This window comes from Hemicordylus capensis, chromosome 3 (genome assembly GCF_027244095.1).
Source record: "Hemicordylus capensis ecotype Gifberg chromosome 3, rHemCap1.1.pri, whole genome shotgun sequence".
In the NCBI taxonomy this organism is placed as follows: Eukaryota; Metazoa; Chordata; class Lepidosauria; order Squamata; family Cordylidae; genus Hemicordylus; species Hemicordylus capensis.
The window spans coordinates 38241564-38263843 of record NC_069659.1 but is presented as its reverse complement, the minus strand read 5'-3'; the positions used below and the strand labels follow the sequence as shown (position 1 = coordinate 38263843).

Sequence of the window (22280 nt, the reverse complement as noted above, 5' to 3'; positions counted from 1 at the left end):
CTACAGACTTAGTGATGGACATTGTGGGGAGGGGTGGTAAATGGGCTTATCTTTATTCCCCTTACAAGTAAAAGGGAAAAAAATGATTTTATTGAATAACTCTGACTCCAAATATCCTAGTCTAGGTGCCACGATTAAATTTCTACGTTTCATGTCTCCTTGGCACCTGGGTTTTGTCAAATCCTGGAAACAAATCCTGGAAACAGTACCAACAGTTAAAGATAACTGGGTTTTTCCTTCAGCCAGGATCCAAAACTACAATTTGTACTAACTTTGAGATGACATATTAAGAAAAACCCTGATAACCTTCAACAACATTTATGTCAGTGACAGTCGTGCTGCCTTGAGTTCCAACTTTTGGGAGAACGGTTATATATAATTCTAACAAACAGATAAACAATGGATTACTTAGCCACAGTTAAGGGGGTAAGGGTGGGATTTGTTCCAGACAGTGGAAAATCTACAGAAAAAGAGAACACATTTTTGAGGCTGGCTAGGAATCATCATGAAAACTATATACATTCCAGACACTACACAGTTTCTGTTAATTGTTTAGCAGGCAAGCAACTTTTACATATGTTTTGGCTTTCCATATACAGACTGGTGACTGTGTAACAAGCATGAATGAGGATGAGAGGAATACAGCCAAACAGGTTTGATTAATGGGGTCTCCGGACCTTGACTGCACAATGGAAGCGTTTATTTTGTGCTGGTTGATGAAATGAATGGTATTGTTTTGAGCCCAAGTGCCCCTGCTGTGATTACCACGTATTCTCTCTTGTAGCCAAAAAGGACATAATAGCTTTTATGTAGCATTGCAAAGTATTTGTTTGGAGGGTCGGGGAAGAGAAAAACAGTGCTATGCATTTATTTCTGCATTAAGGTTTTGGTGAGGATAGAGTGTGTTGGGATGCTGTTGGGGTTCAGAAAAAGCACAATATGTGGTGTTGGTGGCAGAATCTGGCTTCTTGAGAATCCAAGCTGCTTTTTCCTCTTTCCTTCTTTTTTTTTTAAAAAGCAAGTTTCTAGTTCTTGGTAGCTGTGAATTTATGTTGTGGGCTATGCCTGTTGATATCAGGAGCCAGAGAAATGACTGAATATGATTTCCAGGCATAGGAGAAGGGAGGGGGCTCCAAAGCTCTGCCTATCTGTGGGCCAAGTGATGTGTTATGTACCAAATGGATGCAACCAAATGTGGGCAACCAACAGTTTCAGCAAGCTGCGGGGGGGGGGGGGGTGGGCAGCAGGGAGGAGGGAAGGTGAAATTAGGACTCTCCAACTTGGTCCCCAGATGCTATCTACAGCTCCTATCATCTGCAGCCACAATGGCCTCAATCCCTGAGTTAAGCATGTACATACCCCCACCACTTCTCTCTTGTCCCCCACCACTTCTCTCTTGTCCCTCCCGAATCTGATTTTCCTTTTTATTTTTTTAAAAATGGCTATCAGTTACATGCACTGTGGATGCAACATGTAGCTTGGATCAACTGCCTCTCCCTGTGACTAACAGAACCAGACTGAATTACACAAAATGTTAATAGATGTGTTATGCAAATTAAGTGGATTTATGCAAATTTGCTTGATTTGCATAAATGCATTGCAGAATCCGGCTTCTCTTGGCAAACAATATGGATTGTGTGTACATAGAACCTTTTTTTTGGTTCTTTTAGTATTGATTGATTGATTAAGTGCCATCAATTCAGTGTCGACCCTTAGTGACCACATAGATAAATTCTCTCCAGGATTATCTGTCTTCAGCTTGGCCTTGAAGGTCTCTCATTGTGCATTCACTGCTGTCGTAATTGAGTCCATCCACCTTGCTGCTGGTCATCCTCTTCTTCTCTTTCCTTCAACTTTCCCCAACATTATGGACTTTGCAAGGGAGCTGGGTCTTTGCATAAAGTGTCCAAAGTATGATAGTATATGGTACACTTAATCCTGAGCATGGCCATTTCCGGAGGAAATAATGATATTTTTCTCTATATTGGATTGGGATGCATTTTCAGTTATTCTTTGCCTTGTGTTTTTAGCGGTGAATCTCAATAATGGATTTTTCTTTTTTCTTTTTCAGAAAAATGATTCCTTGCTGAACAAAACAAATCATAAAGAACAAACAAAACCTCTATAAGCAAGTTCTCCATTGATGAGGGAGTGGATCCCACACGGCATTGCTTTATTATGGGCACCACAAATGAAGAGACTGTTTCGATGGAGCAGAACTTGAACCCTCTGTGCTTTGAGTGTGGCCAACAACATTGGACGCGGGAGAACCATTTGTACAATTACCAAAATGATGTTGATGATGACTTGGTTTGCCATATTTGCCTTCAGCCCTTGCTACAGCCATTAGACACGCCCTGTGGTCACACATTCTGCTATAAGTGCCTACGGAACTTTCTGCAGGAGAAGGATTTCTGCCCTTTGGATCGCAAAAGGCTCCATTTTAAGCTGTGCAAAAAATCCAGTATCCTTGTTCATAAACTGCTCGACAAGCTCTTGGTCTTGTGTCCCTTCTCTTTAGTATGTGATGAAGTAATGCAGAGATGTGATCTGGAGGCGCACCTCAAAAACAGGTGAGGAGAGGCCTACATCAATGGTCCTTGGGCCTTTCAGTGGCTGTTAAGCTCATTGATGACCAGGGGCGTTGCTATAACTGAATGGGAGAAAAATGTCCCTGGACCCATGAGCAAGGGGGCCCCACTGGCTTCAAAACAGCCCCCTCTTTGCTCTTCCTTCCTGCCTCCCCAACTCATTGGCAAACTGCTGACTCTAATGTGTGGGAAGCATGGGATAGTATTTGCATAGGAGCGAGAGAGAGCGCATGCTGAGAATGTTTTCCCCCGCCTTCGCCATGTCCACAGAGGCGCTCTTACCCCTGGACTTTGGGGCCAAGGTCCAGGACCTCCATATCCCTTGGGGGCCTCCAAATCTTCTTTAGTCTGTCCTGGGTGATGTGGTTTGTGCCTTCAAGAACCTACGTGTTAAAAAATTATGCTTAACTTGCGGGGGGGGGCGGGCGGTATCCAAAGGCCTTTAGGTAGAGGCTCCGAAATTACCTAGGTGCACCTCTGCATGTCCATCTGCAGCAAAAACATGGCAGAGGGGGAGAAGGGCCCATCGTTACTACTTGTCTCAGGGCCCACATCAACTTTGCTATGCCCCTGTTAATGGTTATCCATAGGACAGCTACTTGGAATGTTTGTATTTCATAGGAACATAGGAAGCTGCCTTATAGTCCGTCTGATGATTGGTCCATCTAGCTCAGTACTGTCTACACTGGTTTTAGACAAGTGTCTTTCCCAGTCCTGCCCAGAGATGACACTGATGAACTTGGGACCTTCTGCATACAAAGCAGATGCTCTTCCACTGAACTACAGCCCCATCCCCAAAACAGCATTGTCCTTCAGGATTCCGCTCCCTCCCCAGAGTTTCTAGAAATGTATTCACCAGGTGGGTGGGTAGATGGATGCATCGTGCCTCTAGGAACATAGGAAGTTGCCTTATACCAAGTCAGACCATTGATCCATCTAGCTCAGTATTGTCTCACAGACTGGCAGCAGCTTCTCCAAGACTACAGTCAGGAGTTTCTCTCAGCCCTCTCTTGGATATGCCAGGGAGGGAACTTGGAACCTTCTGCATGCAAGCATGCAGAAGGTTCCAAGTTTCCTCCCAGGCATCTCCAAGGCAGGAGATTTCTAGTGCACCTGCAAGTCAGTGGGTGCATAGCAGTGAGGCATTATGCAGTGTACAGCATCTTATGGGCGGGATGCCACTGAGTACCAGTTGCTGAAGGACAGCAGTGGTGGGCTTTCCAGAGGCTGGCATTGTGGAAAGCAGGATGCTGGACTAGATGGACCATTGGCCTGGTTTTTGTCCTAACAAGGATGACTATTTTCCAGCAACTGCATTCAGTAGAATGACTGGTTGGTGTCTTAACCTGAGTCAGGAGGAAGTTGGAAGCATGAGTTCTCAGGTGGTCCTGTTGAACCAGCAGAAGGCTGGCATTAACTGAGGATTTACAATTACTCCCATGTACTCTGGAGGAGATACCAGAGCCCCTCCTCCTCAGTCGGCCTTCTGGGAGGGCAGCCCTGAGCAGCCAGGTGAGCACTCCACTTTTGGAGCTGGAGCTCCACCCTGATACATCAGCACCACCGTTCCTGGGGATTTGGGGCTGATGGAGGGGATTCTGAGGAAAGGACAGGAGCCCCACTGGAAGAATGGCCCCAAAGGATCTTGGGGGGGCGGTCCTTGTGATTAGTGATCACAAGGACAGATGTGGACTCTCTTCAGAGTGTCTTCAGAGTTGGTACCCAGGCAAACCCAACAGTGGGATGTCAAGGGCATCCACTGGGCAAATTCACAGTGACATAGGAAACTGCCTTAGACTGAGTCAACCTTGGTCCCCAGTATTATCTGCACTGACTGGCAGCAGCCTTCAGGGTTTCAGAAAGATATTTCCCAGACTTGCCTGGAGATGCTGGGGTTGAATCTGGGACCTTTCTGCATGCAAAGGCAGATGCTCTGCTCCCATCCCACCTAAGGTCTGTGCAGTCTGCTCAGGTGTCTTCCCTGGGAGAAAGCAAATGTCAGGAAATGAGGCCCACAATACCCTTGTCGTAATTACTGCAACATTTTCAGTGTGCAAACTGCTTTGGAGTACTTATCCTATTCATTCTCGCTACACCTAGTGATGTATGTCATTGTTCTTCCTATTTTATACAAGGGGAACTGATACTAGGAAATGCGGCTTCATTTCCAAGTTCATCCCAGTGTCTTGGGTTTGGGGTTGAAATTCACCTCTCAGGTCCAAGGCCAAGGCTCTGTTATTCTGGAATACATGCAAGTTGATCAAGCTCACTCAGCCTTGGGATTGCAGACATTCTGACTCGGACGTGGTAATTTCCATTGACAAAATAATCGGCTTCATTTAAGCATAAAAGCTGAATGAAATGTCAGTGTAACCCTCAGGCAGCTTGGGAGTGTGGGGCCAATCTGCAAGCCAGTGAACAAGGAGATTAGAAGAATGAAGCACAAATGTAATTATTTCCTGGTCACTAACCCCACCCCCAATATTACCCTAGTGCCTCATTAGCATCCCCTTGATTTATCAGATTTTCAGGTTCAGCAGATTCCCTTGGGAGCCACAGATCCGCTTTCAGCTCATCTGCAATAAACTGCCACCAACCCTGGGGTGGACTTTAATTCCTTCACATGTGGTACTTAGAGAAACGATTAATGTTTAATCATTTCTGGGATGTTCTTGACCAAATGTCATTTGGTCAAGCAAAGGTCCAAGATTATTCTACTGAACCTTGCTACCTTTTATTTGATTATCATTAAGTCTTAACCAAATGCAATGGGGAATGAAACATTTCTTCCAAAGGATCCCGTTTCACAGTATAACTCACTGTTGGAGCAAGTCCAATTTCCTTAAACAACATATATCGTAAACTAGGACTGTACTGGTCTCTTGCCCATCTTCTTAGTTGACAGATTACTGGGATTCAAATGGGCAGCCCCATTTGCAAAATTTCACATATACTATCTCCAGGCTTTACTATACATATATATACTATGCTATATACTATACATATTTCACATATACTATCACATATACTATAGGAAGCAGCTTTATACTGAGCAGGACCATTGGTCCATCTAGCTCAGTATTGTCTACACTGACAGTCAGTGGCTCTCCAAGGTTTCAGGCAGGAACCTTTTCCACCCGAGTAAGAGATGCCAAGAACCAAACCTGGGACATGCTAGATACTAATTATTAGGGAGATGACTTTTTCAGTGGTGGTGCCCAGTCTATCGAATAGCTTCCCCAGTGAGGCTTGCCTGGCATTGTCACTCTGTTCTTTTAGATGCCAGGTGAAGATTTTTCTGTTCACTCAGGCTTTTTAAAATTGATTTTTTTAAAAAAGTTTTATTTTGTATTTTTTAAAATTTTTGTGTTGTAATTTGTGTGTTATGTGCTTGTCTGCATGTTTTTAAATCTTGTTGTGTTGTGAGCCACCCAGAGAACAATTTGTTACGTGGCGGCTAACAAATAAATATGATGATTGATTGATTAATAATTGTATGAGTGTTGAATATAACAATTGAATAGAGCTAGAGGCAAGCAGGGTTTGCGAAACTGAGGCTGAACAAGTTACGTTCTTTAAATGCTGCTCCTCCTTTGAAAAAATCAGAGTTTTTGGTCTGCCTTAGCACTTGTTTTTAGCTAGGCAGTTCCAAAGCCTGGACAAAACATAACTGAAGAAATGAAGTAGGTGGACAACTACAGCAGAAACTATTTAGAACTGGCCCATTCATCCCTAAAGTAACACTGTGTAGATATTGGCCAAGACATCTGTTTGGAGGGTGCATGTGCCATCAGCTGGTTCGAAGGAAAATAACTTATGCCCAGAGACTGCCAGACAGTGTTGTTGGAGGACGTTTAATTTAATTCATGCATTTTGTGATAGTCCTTACTTTTGTGAAGACATTTTAGCATTTCCTTCCTAGGTGTCCTGGGGCTTCTCATAGAAGAGCTGCCTTGGAGAGAAGGAAAAACAGCAAATTGCAGGCTGACATGGAGAGCGAGAACGAGAGCAATATGATGGATAACCCAAGCTGTCAATCTCCCGATGCAGAGCATGCTGGGACGGGGACAGTACCAGTGGAGCAGAACTCTACATCAGCAACTGTTCCTGTGTGGACAGATGAGTCAGGCCTTGACAACCCTGCCTTTGAGAACACAGGCGCTGACAGTATGTTGTGTTTCTCTTTTGACATTCTGTTTGATCTGCTTGTATTAAACCTTAACACTTCAGGAAGTCTCAGAATAGCTTCCCCACTTTTTTCCCTTTGTCATGCAGGCAACCATGGCTTATTCCCTCACCCCCACCCCTTTCTTTAACCCTGATCTCATTAGCTTTCCACAATCTTCTGAAATAGTAAGAGCTACTGGTAAAGAAATCTTAGGCATATGAGTTTAAATTGAGTAATTAATTTATTAATTTAGTAATTAAACTAATGACAATGGGTACAGCAACCAGCCTCAGAACTGATAATGAAGATACTGAAGTGGTGGGTAGCTTCTGCCTTCTAGGATCAACCATCAACAGTAAAGGATCCAGCAGTCAAGAAATACACTGCAGACTAGCACTTGATAGGGTCGCAATGAAGGCCTTGGAAAGGATATTTAGATGCCGCAACATGTCTACACCTACCAAGATATAAGAGAGATAGAAGTTGCCCATGGTCATCCAGTGGGCTATGCTGGGATTTGAACCCGCGCCTCCCAAGATTATAGCATTTAAACAGTGACATTAAAAAATATATCTTATCCTGGTATGTGCACGGATGTGAATGATTGATATGGCTTGGATGTGTAGGAATCCAGTTTTTAAATCGAGACTCATACAATAACGTGGGTTTCCATTCACATTTCAGCCTTCATGTCATCTTTCTATTGAATACACATTATTGGTCCTTCATCCACTAAGATTACCATAGAGGCTAGTGAGAGAGATGCCCATTTTGTCCACTCACTGGACCATGACCACCTAATTATGCTTAGGTTTGCTTACATAGTCCAAGGATACTGCTGGTTGTATTTTGCATTTGTTTTCCAGATCAAACGCTTCCCCTATTCCATCACGCTATTTATCTCACAGGTGTCAAGTTGAGCCATGGGCAACTATTGTAGGAGTCACAGGCTTTGCAGCTGTGTCTGGGAGAATCAGCAAGCCAATAGCCAGGGATCAAGGAGCTAGAAGTCCAGGGATCAAGGAAAAGCCAGAGATCAAGGAGTAAGCTAGAAGTCCAGAACAGAGCTAAAGGTCAAACCATGCAGATGAGTTAGAAGACAGAGACTGAGCAACAAGCTAAAAGTCAGGAACAAAGCCAAGAATTTTGGGGAGATTAAATTCCTCACCCACATTCCACTTTATAATCAACAGAACTCCCATCTACGAGATATTGCCTTGTGCCTGTAGTTTGCAGCATCCATCGGCAGTGACCTAACAGCAACATCTCCCAACAACTGGGATTTTAGAGAGGAAGAGAAGCCTTATCAGACAGGAAGGGAGGCTTTCCACTTCCATTTCCTAGTGTGGTCTGTGTCTCGCCACTCATCAGCACCCCGCTTCAGTTTCATTTGTCTTTGTTTGTGCCTGCTTTTCAGAGCTTAGTCTGCTCTTTAAAAAGCATCCTGAATTAACCCTTCTAAACTGATGAGGGCTGTTGTTAATATGGTTGTATAGCCAGCTTCCAAAGCAATTTAACAAACATTTAATAATCTTTATGCTACTCCTTAGGTGTAACGGTCTCACAAGGCAACTTCCAGAGGTTGCATACCATAGTAAAACTTCCAGAGGTTCCATACCACAGTAAAAAGCAGCTTAAACATTCTTTCAGATTGTTATAAGAACTTAAGAAAAGCTCTGCTGGATCAAGCCAAAGCCCCATTTTACTCCAGCATCCTGCTCCAGGCAGCAGCCAATCAGGGAAGCCCACAAGTGGAGAAAAGAGGGCAACTGACCCCTCCCTGTAACAACCATCCTGTCAAAACAAACTTCATAATAAAACATAAACACATTTTAATACCGCCCAAAACGCAAGTTCTCTGGGCGGTTTACAACAAAACAATAAAAACAACCAATAAAAAGATTAACAAATTTCAACAATTAAAATTTAAAATGTTAAAACTATTGAAACACAATTAAAACAATATCTAATTAAAAGCCTGAGTGAACAAATGTGTCTTGACAGCCTTTTTAAAAGTTGTAAGAGATGGAGAGGCTCTTATTTCAGCAGGAAGTGTGTTCCAAAGCCTCAGGGCAGCAATGGAGAAGGCCCGTCCCCGAGTAGCCACCAGACGGGCTGGTGGCAACTGCAGACGAATCTCTCCAGATGATCTCAATTTGTGATGGGAGTGTTTGCTCCAGTGTATGGACTCCTGTTCCAGACTAAAGACAACTGTGGATGCTACCCATTGAATGCTACCTATTGAACATGGTGGGGTGTGCCTCCCAAGTAAACATTATTAGGGTTGATCTCTCTCTCTCTCTCTCTCTCTCTGTTTTGCCCAAAATCAAGCAAAAACAAAAAAAGCGTAAAGTACGATAGACAAAATGGATAACGAATTTGAAAATGACATGTATTCAAGAGAGACTTCTGCCTGTAACCTTGGAGAAGCTGCTGCCAGTCTGTGTAGACAACACTGAGCTAGATAGGCCAATGATATCTGACTCAGTTATAAGGCAGATTCCTATATTCCTAGGTCACTATGCGCTCGGCTAACAAATATCCTTTTTTGGGGTATGTTTTTATGTATACTTGAATGGCACACACTAATTAGCCTAACTGCTTTGTAACAAAAGGCATTTCTGATAATAGTGCCATGTTCCCTGTAACAAGGATTCCGAGATGTTGTTGACTACAACTCCCATCATCAATAGCTGCAGTGCTCTTGTCTGGGGATTATAGAAGTTGTAGTCAACAGCATCTGGGAACCTTTGTTACAGGGAACACTGGTGATGTGGTACAGTACAGGCCTGAACAATCTGAGAGCCCACCAAGATGGATGCAGCGAATCAGCCATGTATGGTAGCCTACCAGGAACGGAGTAAACCTTGGGTTTTGTGTTTGTTTTTCCTTACTGGGATTGTAAACACAGGGGAGTTGTCAAACACGAGGCAGGCCACAATTCATGGCGGGTGAGCAGTGTTTTGGTTCAGCAGTCATACGTTGCTATAACTTGTTTCCATTACATGTCAGGCATCCTTGTGTGTGTTCTGGGATTTGCTCTTTTGAAAATGTATTTAGGTTTACATCTTCTGTTTTCTTTTCAAATTGGACAGCAACCCATCAGGTCCCAAGTTTGCCGGAAGGCGAGATCACCACCATTGAAATCCATCGGTCCAATCCTTATATTGAGCTGGGAATTAGCATAGTGGGTGGCAATGAAACACCTTTGATCAACATTGTTATTCAAGAGGTTTATCGAGATGGGATTATTGCCAGAGACGGAAGACTTCTTGCTGGAGATCAAATACTGCAAGTAGGTATCTAATTATATATTCTTCTCGGCTTGCTTGTGTCCGGATTGTGCAGAGCTATATCAAGCGACGGGCAGGCAGGGGGGAGCCATCCATTCCTGGCAGCCGATTGGAATTCTCTGTTCTGGGTGAATGTTAGCATGGCAATTTCAAGTCGAAAAACATTATAATTCAGACAAAGTAGGAGTTGCTATTTCAGTATTGATACTAGTGATTTACGTGGCTCTTGGGAGTTTGCATGCTATAACTATTTCTGTTCTGCTTCATCTTTTCAAATGGAGAAGTCGGGCTGAATGCCCCTTCTTCCTTTTTGGCTCTGTTGGCTGTGGTTTAATGGACATTCTCCAATGCCCGGAGAGGTCATTTTTGGATAAGATGTTAACATAAATTTCCTAGTGCAGCAGTGTGGATTACTATTGATCATCTCTATAGCATTTCCTCCCTGCTCCTCCTGCTTCCACTGCAGGATACAGGCTGATTCACATTTCTTGCCTCATTTATCTTCTCAACAATCCCTTGGGGGAAATAAGCTGAAACCAGGGTTTGAAATTTTTTTAACTTTCTGCTTGAGGCAAGATTTCAAGTCCTTACAAATAAGAACTGGGAGTTCCAGGGTGTGTGTATGAGAGACTGTTAGGTGTATATGTAGTAGGGGATAATAGAATATTACAATTGAAAGGGACCTTTTGAGGTTTTCTAGTCCAACCCCTTGCTCCGGTCTGGGTATTCTTAAAATACATTGTGATTTTTATTCCCCACTTTTAAAACACATTTACTCAAGGTGGCTGACAAATGTTAAAATAGATAACATTCCCTTCATTTAGGGCATTGTGCCCCAAAAACAAAACAAAAAACAAAAGCATGGGCTCTTCAAGGACTGGGGTTCCATTTCCACTTGGGAGAGGTGCACCTTGGTTAGAAGGACTAGGAAAGGCCCCTGTGAGGCCTTGGAGAGATGCTGCTGGTCAGAGTAGACTGCAATGGGCTAGACAGACCAATGTTCTGACTCAGAAAAAGGCAGCTTCATTGCCTGATAGGGAGAACCTGGTTTGCCTCCGTCAGAAGCTGCCAGAGCATATTGTCAGAGTATTTTCATCTAAGTGTGTTAAATCTTGGTTTTTTTACCCAGGCTTTTATATGATTGTGTCTACTGCTGCTGCTTTGTATTTTGTACAGTTTTTATGCTTGTATTTTAAATCTTTTTAGTCAGATTTGTTTTATATTTTAGCTTAATATTTTAATTGTGTCGTTTTTATAGTCTTGTGTTTAATTTTTTTTGAAAACCGTCTTGGGATTGTCTTAATAAAAGGCGGTATATAAATTTAACAATAAATAAATAAAATAAGTAGGGGTTGGGGTAGCCACAGCTTTTGGGATGTGAAGGAAGCAACTTGCATTCTGAGAGCTGTACCCCAAGATGATCCCTTCCAGTGTTGCAGAGGACACTGGAACACACCTCTCTGGAGCACCCACTTCCATGTACCATTTGAGAGGTGCACAAAGACATCTCTCCTTGTTGCAAAAGCATACTGGGCTGCACCACTTGAATTGCATACACCCTTAGAATTATTCACACATGCATGAGCATGCAAAACAGTTAGTAGAGTTGGGCTGTCCCTAGCTGATTTAGAGCATTGATATGCAAGCTGGGTAAGTGAAATAAAAAGAACTCTGAGATGGATGTTGGCCTCCTTGTTTTTCCAAATAGCAGAATCCTTGGTGTAGCAGTCTCTTCTCCACAGACACAAATAACTGTCTGTGTTCATTGTCAAGAAGCAGCTCGGAGAGAGAAATTGTGACACAAGGTTTTATCAACATGCCTTTGGAATACTGAAGCACTTGAAGCAGCCTGCTGCAAGTTTAAACAGCAGATATTGGATCTGGCTGTATTTCTGTTAGTGACTGTTAGTGTTTTCGGCACAAGCGAGAGCTTAGCACGCACTGCCATTGGACATGCAGACTGCAAGGCAATACAAAATAGCCTTGTATGATGGGGCTTGTGCATGGTTCTAGGCATTCCATGTCTGGACTTTTTAAGTCTGTAAAAACTCAGGCTGTACAGAATAAACTCCAGGTTTGATTTTCAGGTGGAACATGGTAGGATAGAAAGGATGTCACAAATATGCTTAGGTTTGTGGGGAGGAGAGCTGGTCTTGTGGTAGTGAGCATGAATTGTCCCCTTTGCTAAGAAGGGCTCACCTTGGTTTGCACTTGGATGGGTGACTACATGTGAGCATTATCTGCTGTAAGATGTTTCCCTGAGGGGACGAGGCTTTAGTGGAAGAGCATCTGCATGCTTGCATGCAGAAGGTTCACTCTCTGGCATCAGAAGGTAGGGCAGGGAAAGACTCCTGCCTGAAACTTTGGAGACCAATGCCAGCCAGTGTATACAATACCCAGCCAGAGAGTCGGTATAAAGCAGCTTCCTATGTTGTGTCCCCCCCCCCCTTTTGAACCTGTTCAGCACCAGGAGCTATTCTTGTGAAGAAATGGTGCTGGACCACTTTTATGCAAATTGGCTTAGAACTCTTTGGGGCTGTCAATCATGAGAGGCAGTTAGAGAGTGACAGAAGTTAGAAGTGCAGTTGAGTGAGAGTGAAGATTTGGGTCTGGGTAGGAACAGTCTCAAAGAGGAGTTGCTCTGAGATGCAAGGGGTCAGGTTGAACCTTCGAGTCAGTGTCGACTCCTGGCGACCACAGAGCCATGTGGTTTTCTGGGTAGACTACTATAAAAATAAAGGACTGGGCTATTAGGACAGTCTGTAATAAAGAGTGGGTTGTGACGTAAAGTTTGGGGAAGGGTTCAAAGGTGAAAAGCCTTATATTGAGGAGGCAATGGCAAAGCCCTCCTGTATTATACAGGGGCGTAACTACCATTAGGCAAGGGGAGACAGTAGTCTTGGGGCCCCACTGCCTCAAGGGGCCCCCCAGAGGCACATCCCATGACTCCCCACCCGCCTGTGTTGCACCCCCTATGAACTATGTTGAGTCTCTTTGAGATCGGTAGTAGCAGAGAGTCAGTGGCGTAGCGGGACCGCTGGCGGCCTGTGTGCAGCCGCCGCAGCGTGGCCCCACTGACCCCGCCCCCGCCCCTGACATCAGACGCTGGGGCCACGCCCCCGCATCTGATGTCAGATGCAGGGGCGTGGTCTGGCCGAACGGCGCCTGGAGGCTCCGTTCGGCCGAGAGAGACTCTCAGTTGCTCTTTAACTGCCGCAGGGGCTGCATGGCCCCTTAGGCAGTTAAATGAAGGCTGGCGCTGCTTTCACAGCACACCCCAGGAGCTGCTCTTCCCTGCAGGGAAGAGCCGCTCCTGGGCTGCATTGCGAAGGCAGCACCAGCCTTTGTTTTGCTCCCGAAGGGGCTGTGCGGCCCCCGCTCGGGAGCTAAACTAGCCTCCCTGCGTCTGACGTCAGACGCGGGGGGCATGTCAGGGCTGCTCTCGCGGCCCCTGATTGGTCAGCGGCCCGGGTTCTTTGAACCCATTGGCCCAATGGTGGCTCCGCCCCTGCAGAGAATAAAAAAACCAGATTCAATGTGAACTAGATATTCACCATATTCGTGATGGGGATGTGAGTGTGAGTGCACTATATATTGTGAAGTGTGTTTGTGTGTGTGTATCAGCGAGGGGCCCACTTTAAAATCTTGTCTCTGGGCCCACTCCAACCTTGCTACACCCCTGGTATTATACCAAAGACAACCACAGGGCTCTGTGGTCACCAGGAGTTGAAATCAACTCGGCAGCACACTTCACCTTTAAAGTAACTAAGTGCTGTGAGAAAGTTCAAGTCATCAACTTTGTAACCAAGCAAGATTTCATCCCTACTAATCAGTAGGGAAACAAACAAACCTCAGAAAACACCTTTAAATAAATATTCTTCTTGTTTTGCTTTAAAGTACATCTGACTGAGTGATTTCTGTAACAAACCCTCCTCACATCTGCAAAGCCATGTTATCAGGGTAAAGAAACCAACAGAGTTACAGAGGCTCCATCGTATAATTGGTGGCAGCGGAAATATAAGTACACTTATACAAGCCAAAGTAACAGCTAAAGTGAAAAACAACTGAAAAATAAACTTTACACACATCCCTGACTCAGACCAAACATTACAATACTCCCCCCACAACACTTGCTTATTTTCCCTTTATGATTGGATTGTAGACAAAACTATTTGTCTATGACATGCTGATGCCATTAGACATCAGTAAATGGACTTATAATTAATATATAGCTGTCTCTGTTAGCAACTAAGGGCCAGACACAATTTTAAACACTGTGGCTGTCATTCAGACGAATGAAGCACTTGCACAACAAACAATGTTGCATTAGCTAGTTCAGGAAGATTATACCTTTGCGTAACAGTTCCCAGCAAAACAGGAGATGTGCAACTCCGAAAGGCAAGCTCCAGGCTTCAGAACATAAGAAGAGCCTTGCTAGATCAGGCTTAAGGCCTATCTAGTCCAGCATCCTGTTTCTCTCCCTCGCCCCCGCTCTTGGTCTTCTTTTCGTGCTTTCCCTCCCCCGGCGGCTGTGGGGGGGAGTGCGAAGCAGCAGCCACTTCTCTCCACCACCACCCCATGTATCCCCCATGGCTGGCCAGCAGTTTGCTGGGCCTTTGTTTCTCTCTTCCCCCCCCCCCCCCGCTTTTCCAGTGGCCAGCGACTCACTGGGCTGCCGCTTCTCTCTCTCTCTCCCCCCCCCCACTTCTCCCCCTCTGGTGGCTGGCAGTTTGTTGGGCCACAGCTTCGCTCCGCCCCTCACTGGTAGCCGGCGGTTCACCAGGCCGCTGCTTCTCTCTGCCCCCCCACCCCGGTAGTCGGTGGCTCACTGGGCCACTGCTTCTCTCCGCCTCCCCCCGTGGCCGTCCGTTCTCCAGGCTGCCGCATCTCTCCCCACTGCCATCCCTGTTGCTAATCAGCAGCTTGATTGCAAACTGTTGCGAATGCTGCCATGCATGGGATTAGCAATGGGTACATTTAGGAGAGTGTAGATAGATAGATAGATAGATGTCTCCCCTTAGCTGCCGCTTTTCTAAAGTAAAAAGCCCCAAATATTGTGACCATATCTCATCAGGGGGTTGGAGCGCCTTCCTTACTATTTTGGCTGCTTTCTTCTGTGCCTTTTCCAATTCTGTAATACCCTTTTTGAGATATGGTGACCAGCAGTATAAGACTTAGAGCTACTAGCTAGCACAAGACGCTTGCACAAACACTTCATTAGTCTGAGTAGCAGTCATTGATTCCTTGCAGGTGTGTGATTTCCCCTGCTCCTGCCAGATCCACACTATAGCATGAGGGAGGGGATTTAACTCTTTACAGGCCATTGCAGTCCCAATACAAATTGCACCTGCTTTCCATGACTGCTAATTATTATTATTTTTTTAATCAGCACACAAGGCCAAACCCCTTCTTTAAAGTGATACATTTGGCAAATGAGGGCAATTGAGAACGTGTTGGCAGTTTAAAACCAATATGTGAATATTTTCACAAGAAGTGCCTAAAAACTTTGCCAAATAGGAGAGGCCTGTTTTGGATGCCAGAAACTTTGCAAATAATTTTAAGAACGGTTGCAATTCAGCCCTGTTGCAGAACTGTGTGAAAACCTTTCAATTTCTTTCCTTTCAGGTCAATAACTTTGATATCAGCAACGTGTCCCACAACCATGCCAGGGCCATCCTTTCCCAGCCTTGCACAGTACTACACCTCACTGTCCTCCGAGAGAGACGATTTGGAAGCCGGACTCACAATCACAGCGATAGCCCTCCCCAGCGAGAGGATAGTTTCCACGTGACCCTGCACAAGCGAGACACCAATGAACAGCTTGGCATCAAGCTAGTGCGCAGGACGGATGAGCCAGGGGTTTTTATACTTGACCTACTGGAAGGGGGCTTGGCTGCTCAGGATGGCCGACTCTGTAGCAATGACAAGGTGTTGGCGATCAATGGTCATGACCTGAAGCATGGCACACCTGAATTGGCTGCCCAGATTATCCAGGTAAATGACATTGAATCATGTAATGCAGGGCTTGTCAAACCTGGGTCCCCAGTTCTTGTTGGGCTACAACTCCCATCATCCCCAACCACAATGGCTGAAGACTGGGGATGATGGGATTTGTAGTCCAACTACATTTGCAGCCACATGTTTGGGAACCCTTGATGGTTGTAGGGCAGCTCACATGGTCAAGACAAGGATAGGAAAAGCATCCTACCCTATTTGGAAGCTGCATGCACTGTGTGTGAGTGTGAAACAAGGTCGGTGCTAGGAGCTTGATCTTGAGTTAAGCCCCAGCTGGGTAGGACAGTTTTTCCTCCTGCCCCATCTGAAGCTGGGGACGGAATCTGAGTAGGGCATGCTTGTTCTACCCAGCTGGGGTAGCTCCCATTCACTGACCTTGTGCTTAATTAACACACAATTGGCAAACAGCTCCCAAATTAGGGTAGGAGGCCTCTCCCACCCTCATGTTGATCATGTATATTTAAGAGAGCACCTCCATTGTTGTGAACCCTGTTACCTGTTTTGATCATCTGGGGAGGTCCGATTATGGCTACCACTGGCTCGTTTGGTGGCTACTCGGGACCGGGCCTTCTCTGTGGCTGCCCCAGGGCTCTGGAATGCACTCCCTGTTAAAACCAGAGTTTTTCCATCCCTGGCTGTTTTTAAAAAGCCCCTTAAGACTCACCTGTTTTCTTGGGCTTTTAATTAATTTTAATTGCTTTTATATCCTATCTGTTTGAATCATTTTAGCCTGGTTTAATATTTGTTTTATTTTAACTTGTGTATGCCACCTAGGGATGCACATGTCAGGCAGTATAGAAATATGATTGATAAATAAATGTGAACTGCCCTGTTGTGTGAATGCAGTCCCAGTGGTTGACTAGATATCCAGGACGTTAATGCTGTGAATTTCAATTAAGAGAGACATTACCAGAGAGAGGATAAGCAGAGGAATGCCATGTCTGACTAATTGGGCAGATCCTTGGAGAGCTGAACCAGCTAGTTAACAAGCCACAGAGTCTTATTTGTGCAGCGAAGGCTGTTGCCCATATTAATGCAATACCTTGTGAGTGGTTTCCTTCTCGTCACTCCCCTGACGAAGGCAGGAATGGCTTTTGTTTCTGCGTGTGATGAAGGCACGTTTTTGCCCACACACCTGTACTGTTTACAGGCGTTCAAATGTTAGGACATTCAAATGGACTAATGGCATGATTTGCTATGAGGCATCTTCTTGGTTTATCCCCACCCCAACCCCTGCCCCATGGACCTTTAAAGCTGGAAGGGACCTTGAAGGTTTCTAGTCCCGCCCTGCCCCCCTATCTGAACATCTCCAGCAAGGGCAAGCCCACTACTACATGAGGCCGACTGTTCCGCTGTCAAACAACAGTTAGGAAATGCTTCCTACTGTCTGGCCTCAATCTGCTTCCTTGTAATTTCAACCCATTGGTTCTAGTCCTGCCCTCAGGAGCAACAGATAATACGTCCATGCAAAGTACAGGCAGCACTCCTTTGTAACCCATCTACTGAAAGTCAGATACAAATAAAATTCACAGTTCATGGGAGGAGGGGGTTCTAGGTAAGGGTCCCCATGGTAAGGGTCACCATGTATACCACGGAGCCAGCATGGTGTAGTGGTTAGAGTGCTGGACTAGGACCGGGGAGACCTGAGTTCAAATCCCCATTCAGCCATAATACTAGCTGGGTGACTCTGAGCCAGTCACTTCTCTCTCAGCCCAACCTACTTCACAGGGTTGTTGTGAGGAGAAACCTAAGTATGTAGTACACCGCTCTGGGCTCTTTGGAGGAAGAGTGGGATATAAATGTAAATCATCATCATCATCATCATCATCACCATCAGCCAATTACAAAAAGCAGCTTTACTGGGAACAGCCTATATTTTGCGATGATATCTATAATAACCAACAGTATTGATGATAAAATTCAGCCATCCCAGGTCCTTGGGAAAGACTCGATGTCTGGATAAAACAAACCAGCCAATAACACCTGTCTGACTGTGTAAACAAGAAATGATAATGTTAAGAGAAGCAGAGAATAGGTTCCATCAGTTCTGCTTAGAACAGGGGTAGGCAGCCTTGGATCTTGAGCTGCTGTTGAACTACAACTCCCATAATCCCCAGCCACAATAAATTCTGACTGGGAATGATGGGTGTTGTAGATCAACTGCTGGGACGCCAAAGTTGCCTAACCCTGACTTAGAACTACTTGGTTGTTTTCTTGCTTTCTGATCAAACCTCCCGAAGCAGCTCACAAAATGTATTAAACCCAAGCATTCCATTATGAAAATTCACATTTTATAAAAATTAAAACTAAAGTAAATGGACATGTGGATGGAGAGAGACTGGGGGATGGGGAAGGAGAAGAGGGGGACAGATTGCATAACAGAATTTTAAAATACTGGACTCGGAGAAATAAACCCTTGAGCAGTTGTGTGTTTCCAGCCACACACAATTGTAAATATATTACTGGCTGGGCACTCATTTCATACAACCTGCTAGGCAATCTGTATTCTTCACTCTTATTTTCATGATTACTTGTTCACATATGTGAACCCAGCTTCATTTCCATAGAAAAGTAATCCTTAAAACACTGTTTTTCTGCTTTAAGGGAAACTGCTATAGCGTCTTGCTTTCTTACTATAATAAATCGCCAGGTCAGAATAGTGAAACTGCATAACATGCTTACTATAAAACAACAAAGAGTCTTGTGTCACTTATAAAAACAAACAAATTTATAGTAGCAGACGCTTTCAGAGATTAGAGCCCACTTCATCAGATGCAAAAAGTGGCATCAAAGTTGGCAGCTATATATGCACATGGGGATAGAAATGTGTATTGGCTGGAACTACGTATATATCAGCATATTCCAGTGTAAAAAGTAGTGCATTCTGCTACTTTAAGTGGCAGGATTGTTTATGCAAAATTTGATATTAAAGTTTGGTATAGTAATTGGGGAAACGTGACTTTATTCTGCACAAACTAATCCACAAACAAAACTCTTCAAACTATATACAGTAATAGTTTTTGCAACAATAAATTGGTTAGTCTTCAAGGTGCCACAAAACTCTTAGTTTGTGGTGGCAGTAACAACAAACATGGTTGCCCCTCTGGATGCTTTATTTATTTTGCATTACTAGATTCACCCCTATACCCTGCTAAAGGTGGGCAACCTTTCTGTTCATCCTTGTCTGTAAGCAGAATTCCTTGTCTTACCACCTTTGAGTGCTAATTGGAAGAGGAGGAGTTAAACAAACAAATATATTACTATTACTCTCACTTAGGCTAGACTACCTTACAGGGTTATTGTGAGGTGCACAAAACAGGAAGGGGAGCAGGTATGCTACCTTGAGTTCCTCCGAAAAAGGGTGGGATGAAATATTAATCTGTAAATAAATAATAACTATTTCTATGACTCACCATTACATGTAAGTGACAGTGAGTTAAAATAGATCTTCAGCATAAGTTATTCTGGTTCTAGCCATCAGGAAAATTTGGAAGTCCAGGACATACATGTTCTGCCACCGTGTCCTCACTATGTTCAACCACACACATATCAGTTTGCATATTTGAGACTGAAAAAGAATATTCTCCCAGCCCACATTACAGGAGGAAGGTGTTTGCCTCCACTGTAGCACATAGCTTGATTCCCTCATGTATGTGCTATAAGCATTATCCTTACTAAGTTTGGTCTGCTTAAGAACATAGGAACCTGCCATATACTGAGTCAGACCATTGGTCTGTCTAGCTCAGTATTGTCTTCACAGACTGGCAGCGGCTTCTCCAAGGCTGCAGGCAGGAATCTCTCTCAGCCCTATCTTGGAGAAGCCAGGGAAGGAACTTGGAACCTTCTGCTCTTCCCAGAGCGGCTCCATCCCCTGAGGAGAATATCTTACAGTGCTCACATGTGGTCTCCCATTCAAATGCAACCAGGGTGGACCCTGCTTAGCTAAGTGGACAAGTAATGCTTGCTACCACAAGACCAGCTCTCCTCTCTAAGGGTTGCACATCTTCAGTCCTCCTGCTTCGTTGGACTACAGCTCCCATCATCCCTGACTATTGGCCACTGTGGCTGGGCATGATGGGAGTTCTGGTCCAACAACAACTGGAGGGCTGAAGTTGTGCAGCGCAGGTCTCCATATCACCTGATACATGCTGCAACCTGCTTCCCCCATGGTCAGTCTCTGCACCCATTATAATATGTGGTACTGCTTTTCAAATGGCAACTTCCAGCAGTGTGGAGCATTTGAAGGCCAATGCTGGATGCTCCTGGAAGGGTCTGGTGCTGGGCGTAGAATTCTCCATGTCATTCCAAGGTACTGTGAGAATCAGCGATGTCTGTGTTCTAAGGCTTGCAGAGATGCCCTTTGCATAGCTGGGAAAGGAGACTGAGGAGAATGTCCCAGATCAAACCAGCAGCAGCAAATTCAGTCTGACGGGAGGAGGTAGTGTCCAAAAGAACTCTATCCCCCCACCTCTCAACTGAGGCTTTTGTAGAGAGAAGTAGCGCTGCCCCCCTCCCATGTTTATTTTTGCTATGTTGCGTTGGTTTAAAAAAAATAATTCTGTCCTGCATTTCTAAAAAGCTAAAGTAGTTATTTAGCAGACTTAAGTACAAAAAGTGCATGGTACAATGGGCAGGTCTGCATGGTCTGCCAAAAAGTAAGTTGGAGGGAAGCGGAGGTTCCCAGGGAGTGTGTGCCCCTTGCCAAGTGTGTTATCTGAAGCCTCCACATTCAGTTCCTGAGCCTTCCACCCAGCGTTCCCTGTCCAACTTCAAATGGGTCCCAGTAGGCGGAGACGCCTACTGGCGATGGCTGAATGTCGGGCAGAAGGCTCAGGAACCAGACACGGGCAGATCTGGACGACAAGCCCACCAGGAGCGTGCCCTCCCTGGGAACCTCTGGTTTCCCCCCCCAACTTATTTTCCAGTGGATTGTGTGACCTTGCCCCAAGGATGGATGTGAAGGTGCCAGTTATATGGAACCAAAAGCTTTTAAATGTGTGTAGCAATGTAAATGTAGAGGTAAAAACTGTGATTTCCTTAACTTGTACAATGTAGGCCACCTCTAGCCTCAGAAGCAAAATGCCTCTGAACACCAGTCGCAGGGGAACAACAGTAGGAGGGAGGGCATGCCCTCAACTCAACCTGTAGGTTTCCAGTGGCATCTGGGGGGCCACTCTGTGAACCAGGATGCTGGACTAGATAGGCCAGGGGCCTGATCCATCAGCGCTGTTCTTGTGTTCTGTTCTTATTACTTGTAGAACTAAGCTTTCTGGTTGCAGAATGTTTGGGGTGTGTTGGGTTTCCTGAACATCTGCAATAATGCTGATTTCCCTCCCCCTCCCCCACTTCATGTTCCATGTATATTCGACAGGCCAGTGGAGAGAGGGTGAGTCTAACCATTTCCCGACCAGCCAAGTCACAAATTGTGAGCATTCTCAGAGATGGAGGGATTCATCCCATCAGTCAGCATCAGTCCCATCAGCTCTATCATAGTAACAGGCCCAGCCCACACAAGGTAAGTTCGCCCAGATTGACTGACCACAGAAAGAAATAATTTCTAGAACTGGCTCCAGCTGTAAATGTGCAGGCTTTGCACAACAGTACACATTTACTGGACTTATATCCTGCTGTTTCAGTCTGAGCACTCAAGTTGGCTTGCAATATATCCTTACCTAAAAATAAAAAATAAAAATTACATACAATCATCCCAAAATCATGCAAAACTAAAGCACAATTTTAAAAATGGTACAATGAATAGGCTGAAATCACCCAGTGAAGAGTATTGTTCAAGAACATCTGATAAGCTTCTGTGGCACAAGTCAGAAAAGAGAGGGATTGTGGCGCATAGTTTACACTTCAATATCTGTATGCAGAACATCGTGAGGTCATCTCCTGGCATCCCCAGGAGGGCTTCGGAACCCTGGAGAGCCACTGCAGTCAGTATGGTGTTGTGGTTCGAGTGCTGGGACCAGGGAGACCCAAGTTTGAATCCCCATTCAGGCATGAAATTTACTGGGTGACTCTGGGCCATTCACTTCTTTCTCTCACAGGGTGGTTGTGAGGATAAACATAACTATGTACCCTGTTCTGGGCTCCTTGGTGGAAGCGCAGGATAGGATTGTAGTAAATAAATAGACAATTCTGAGCTGGAAAGACTGATGGTCTGACCCAATACAAGGGAGTGTAATGTATTTAGTTATGTATTTCTCATCC

The 22280-nt window shown here is 44.9% G+C and overlaps 1 protein-coding gene across 4 annotated transcripts in view; it reads left to right on the top strand.

Moving 5' to 3' along the window:
* LNX2 (ligand of numb-protein X 2) overlaps positions 1 to 22280 on the top strand; it is a 123910-nt gene that overhangs the window by 86639 nt on the left and 14991 nt on the right. For all 4 annotated transcript variants that reach the window (XM_053307859.1, XM_053307856.1, XM_053307857.1 and 1 more), the window contains exons 2-6: positions 2072 to 2573; positions 6514 to 6758; positions 9855 to 10054; positions 15678 to 16046; positions 21439 to 21582. In XM_053307859.1, the coding sequence (XP_053163834.1) occupies positions 2179 to 2573; positions 6514 to 6758; positions 9855 to 10054; positions 15678 to 16046; positions 21439 to 21582 (1353 nt within the window). In that variant the 5' untranslated portion in view covers positions 2072 to 2178. The remainder of the gene's footprint in view (positions 1 to 2071; positions 2574 to 6513; positions 6759 to 9854; positions 10055 to 15677; positions 16047 to 21438; positions 21583 to 22280) is intronic.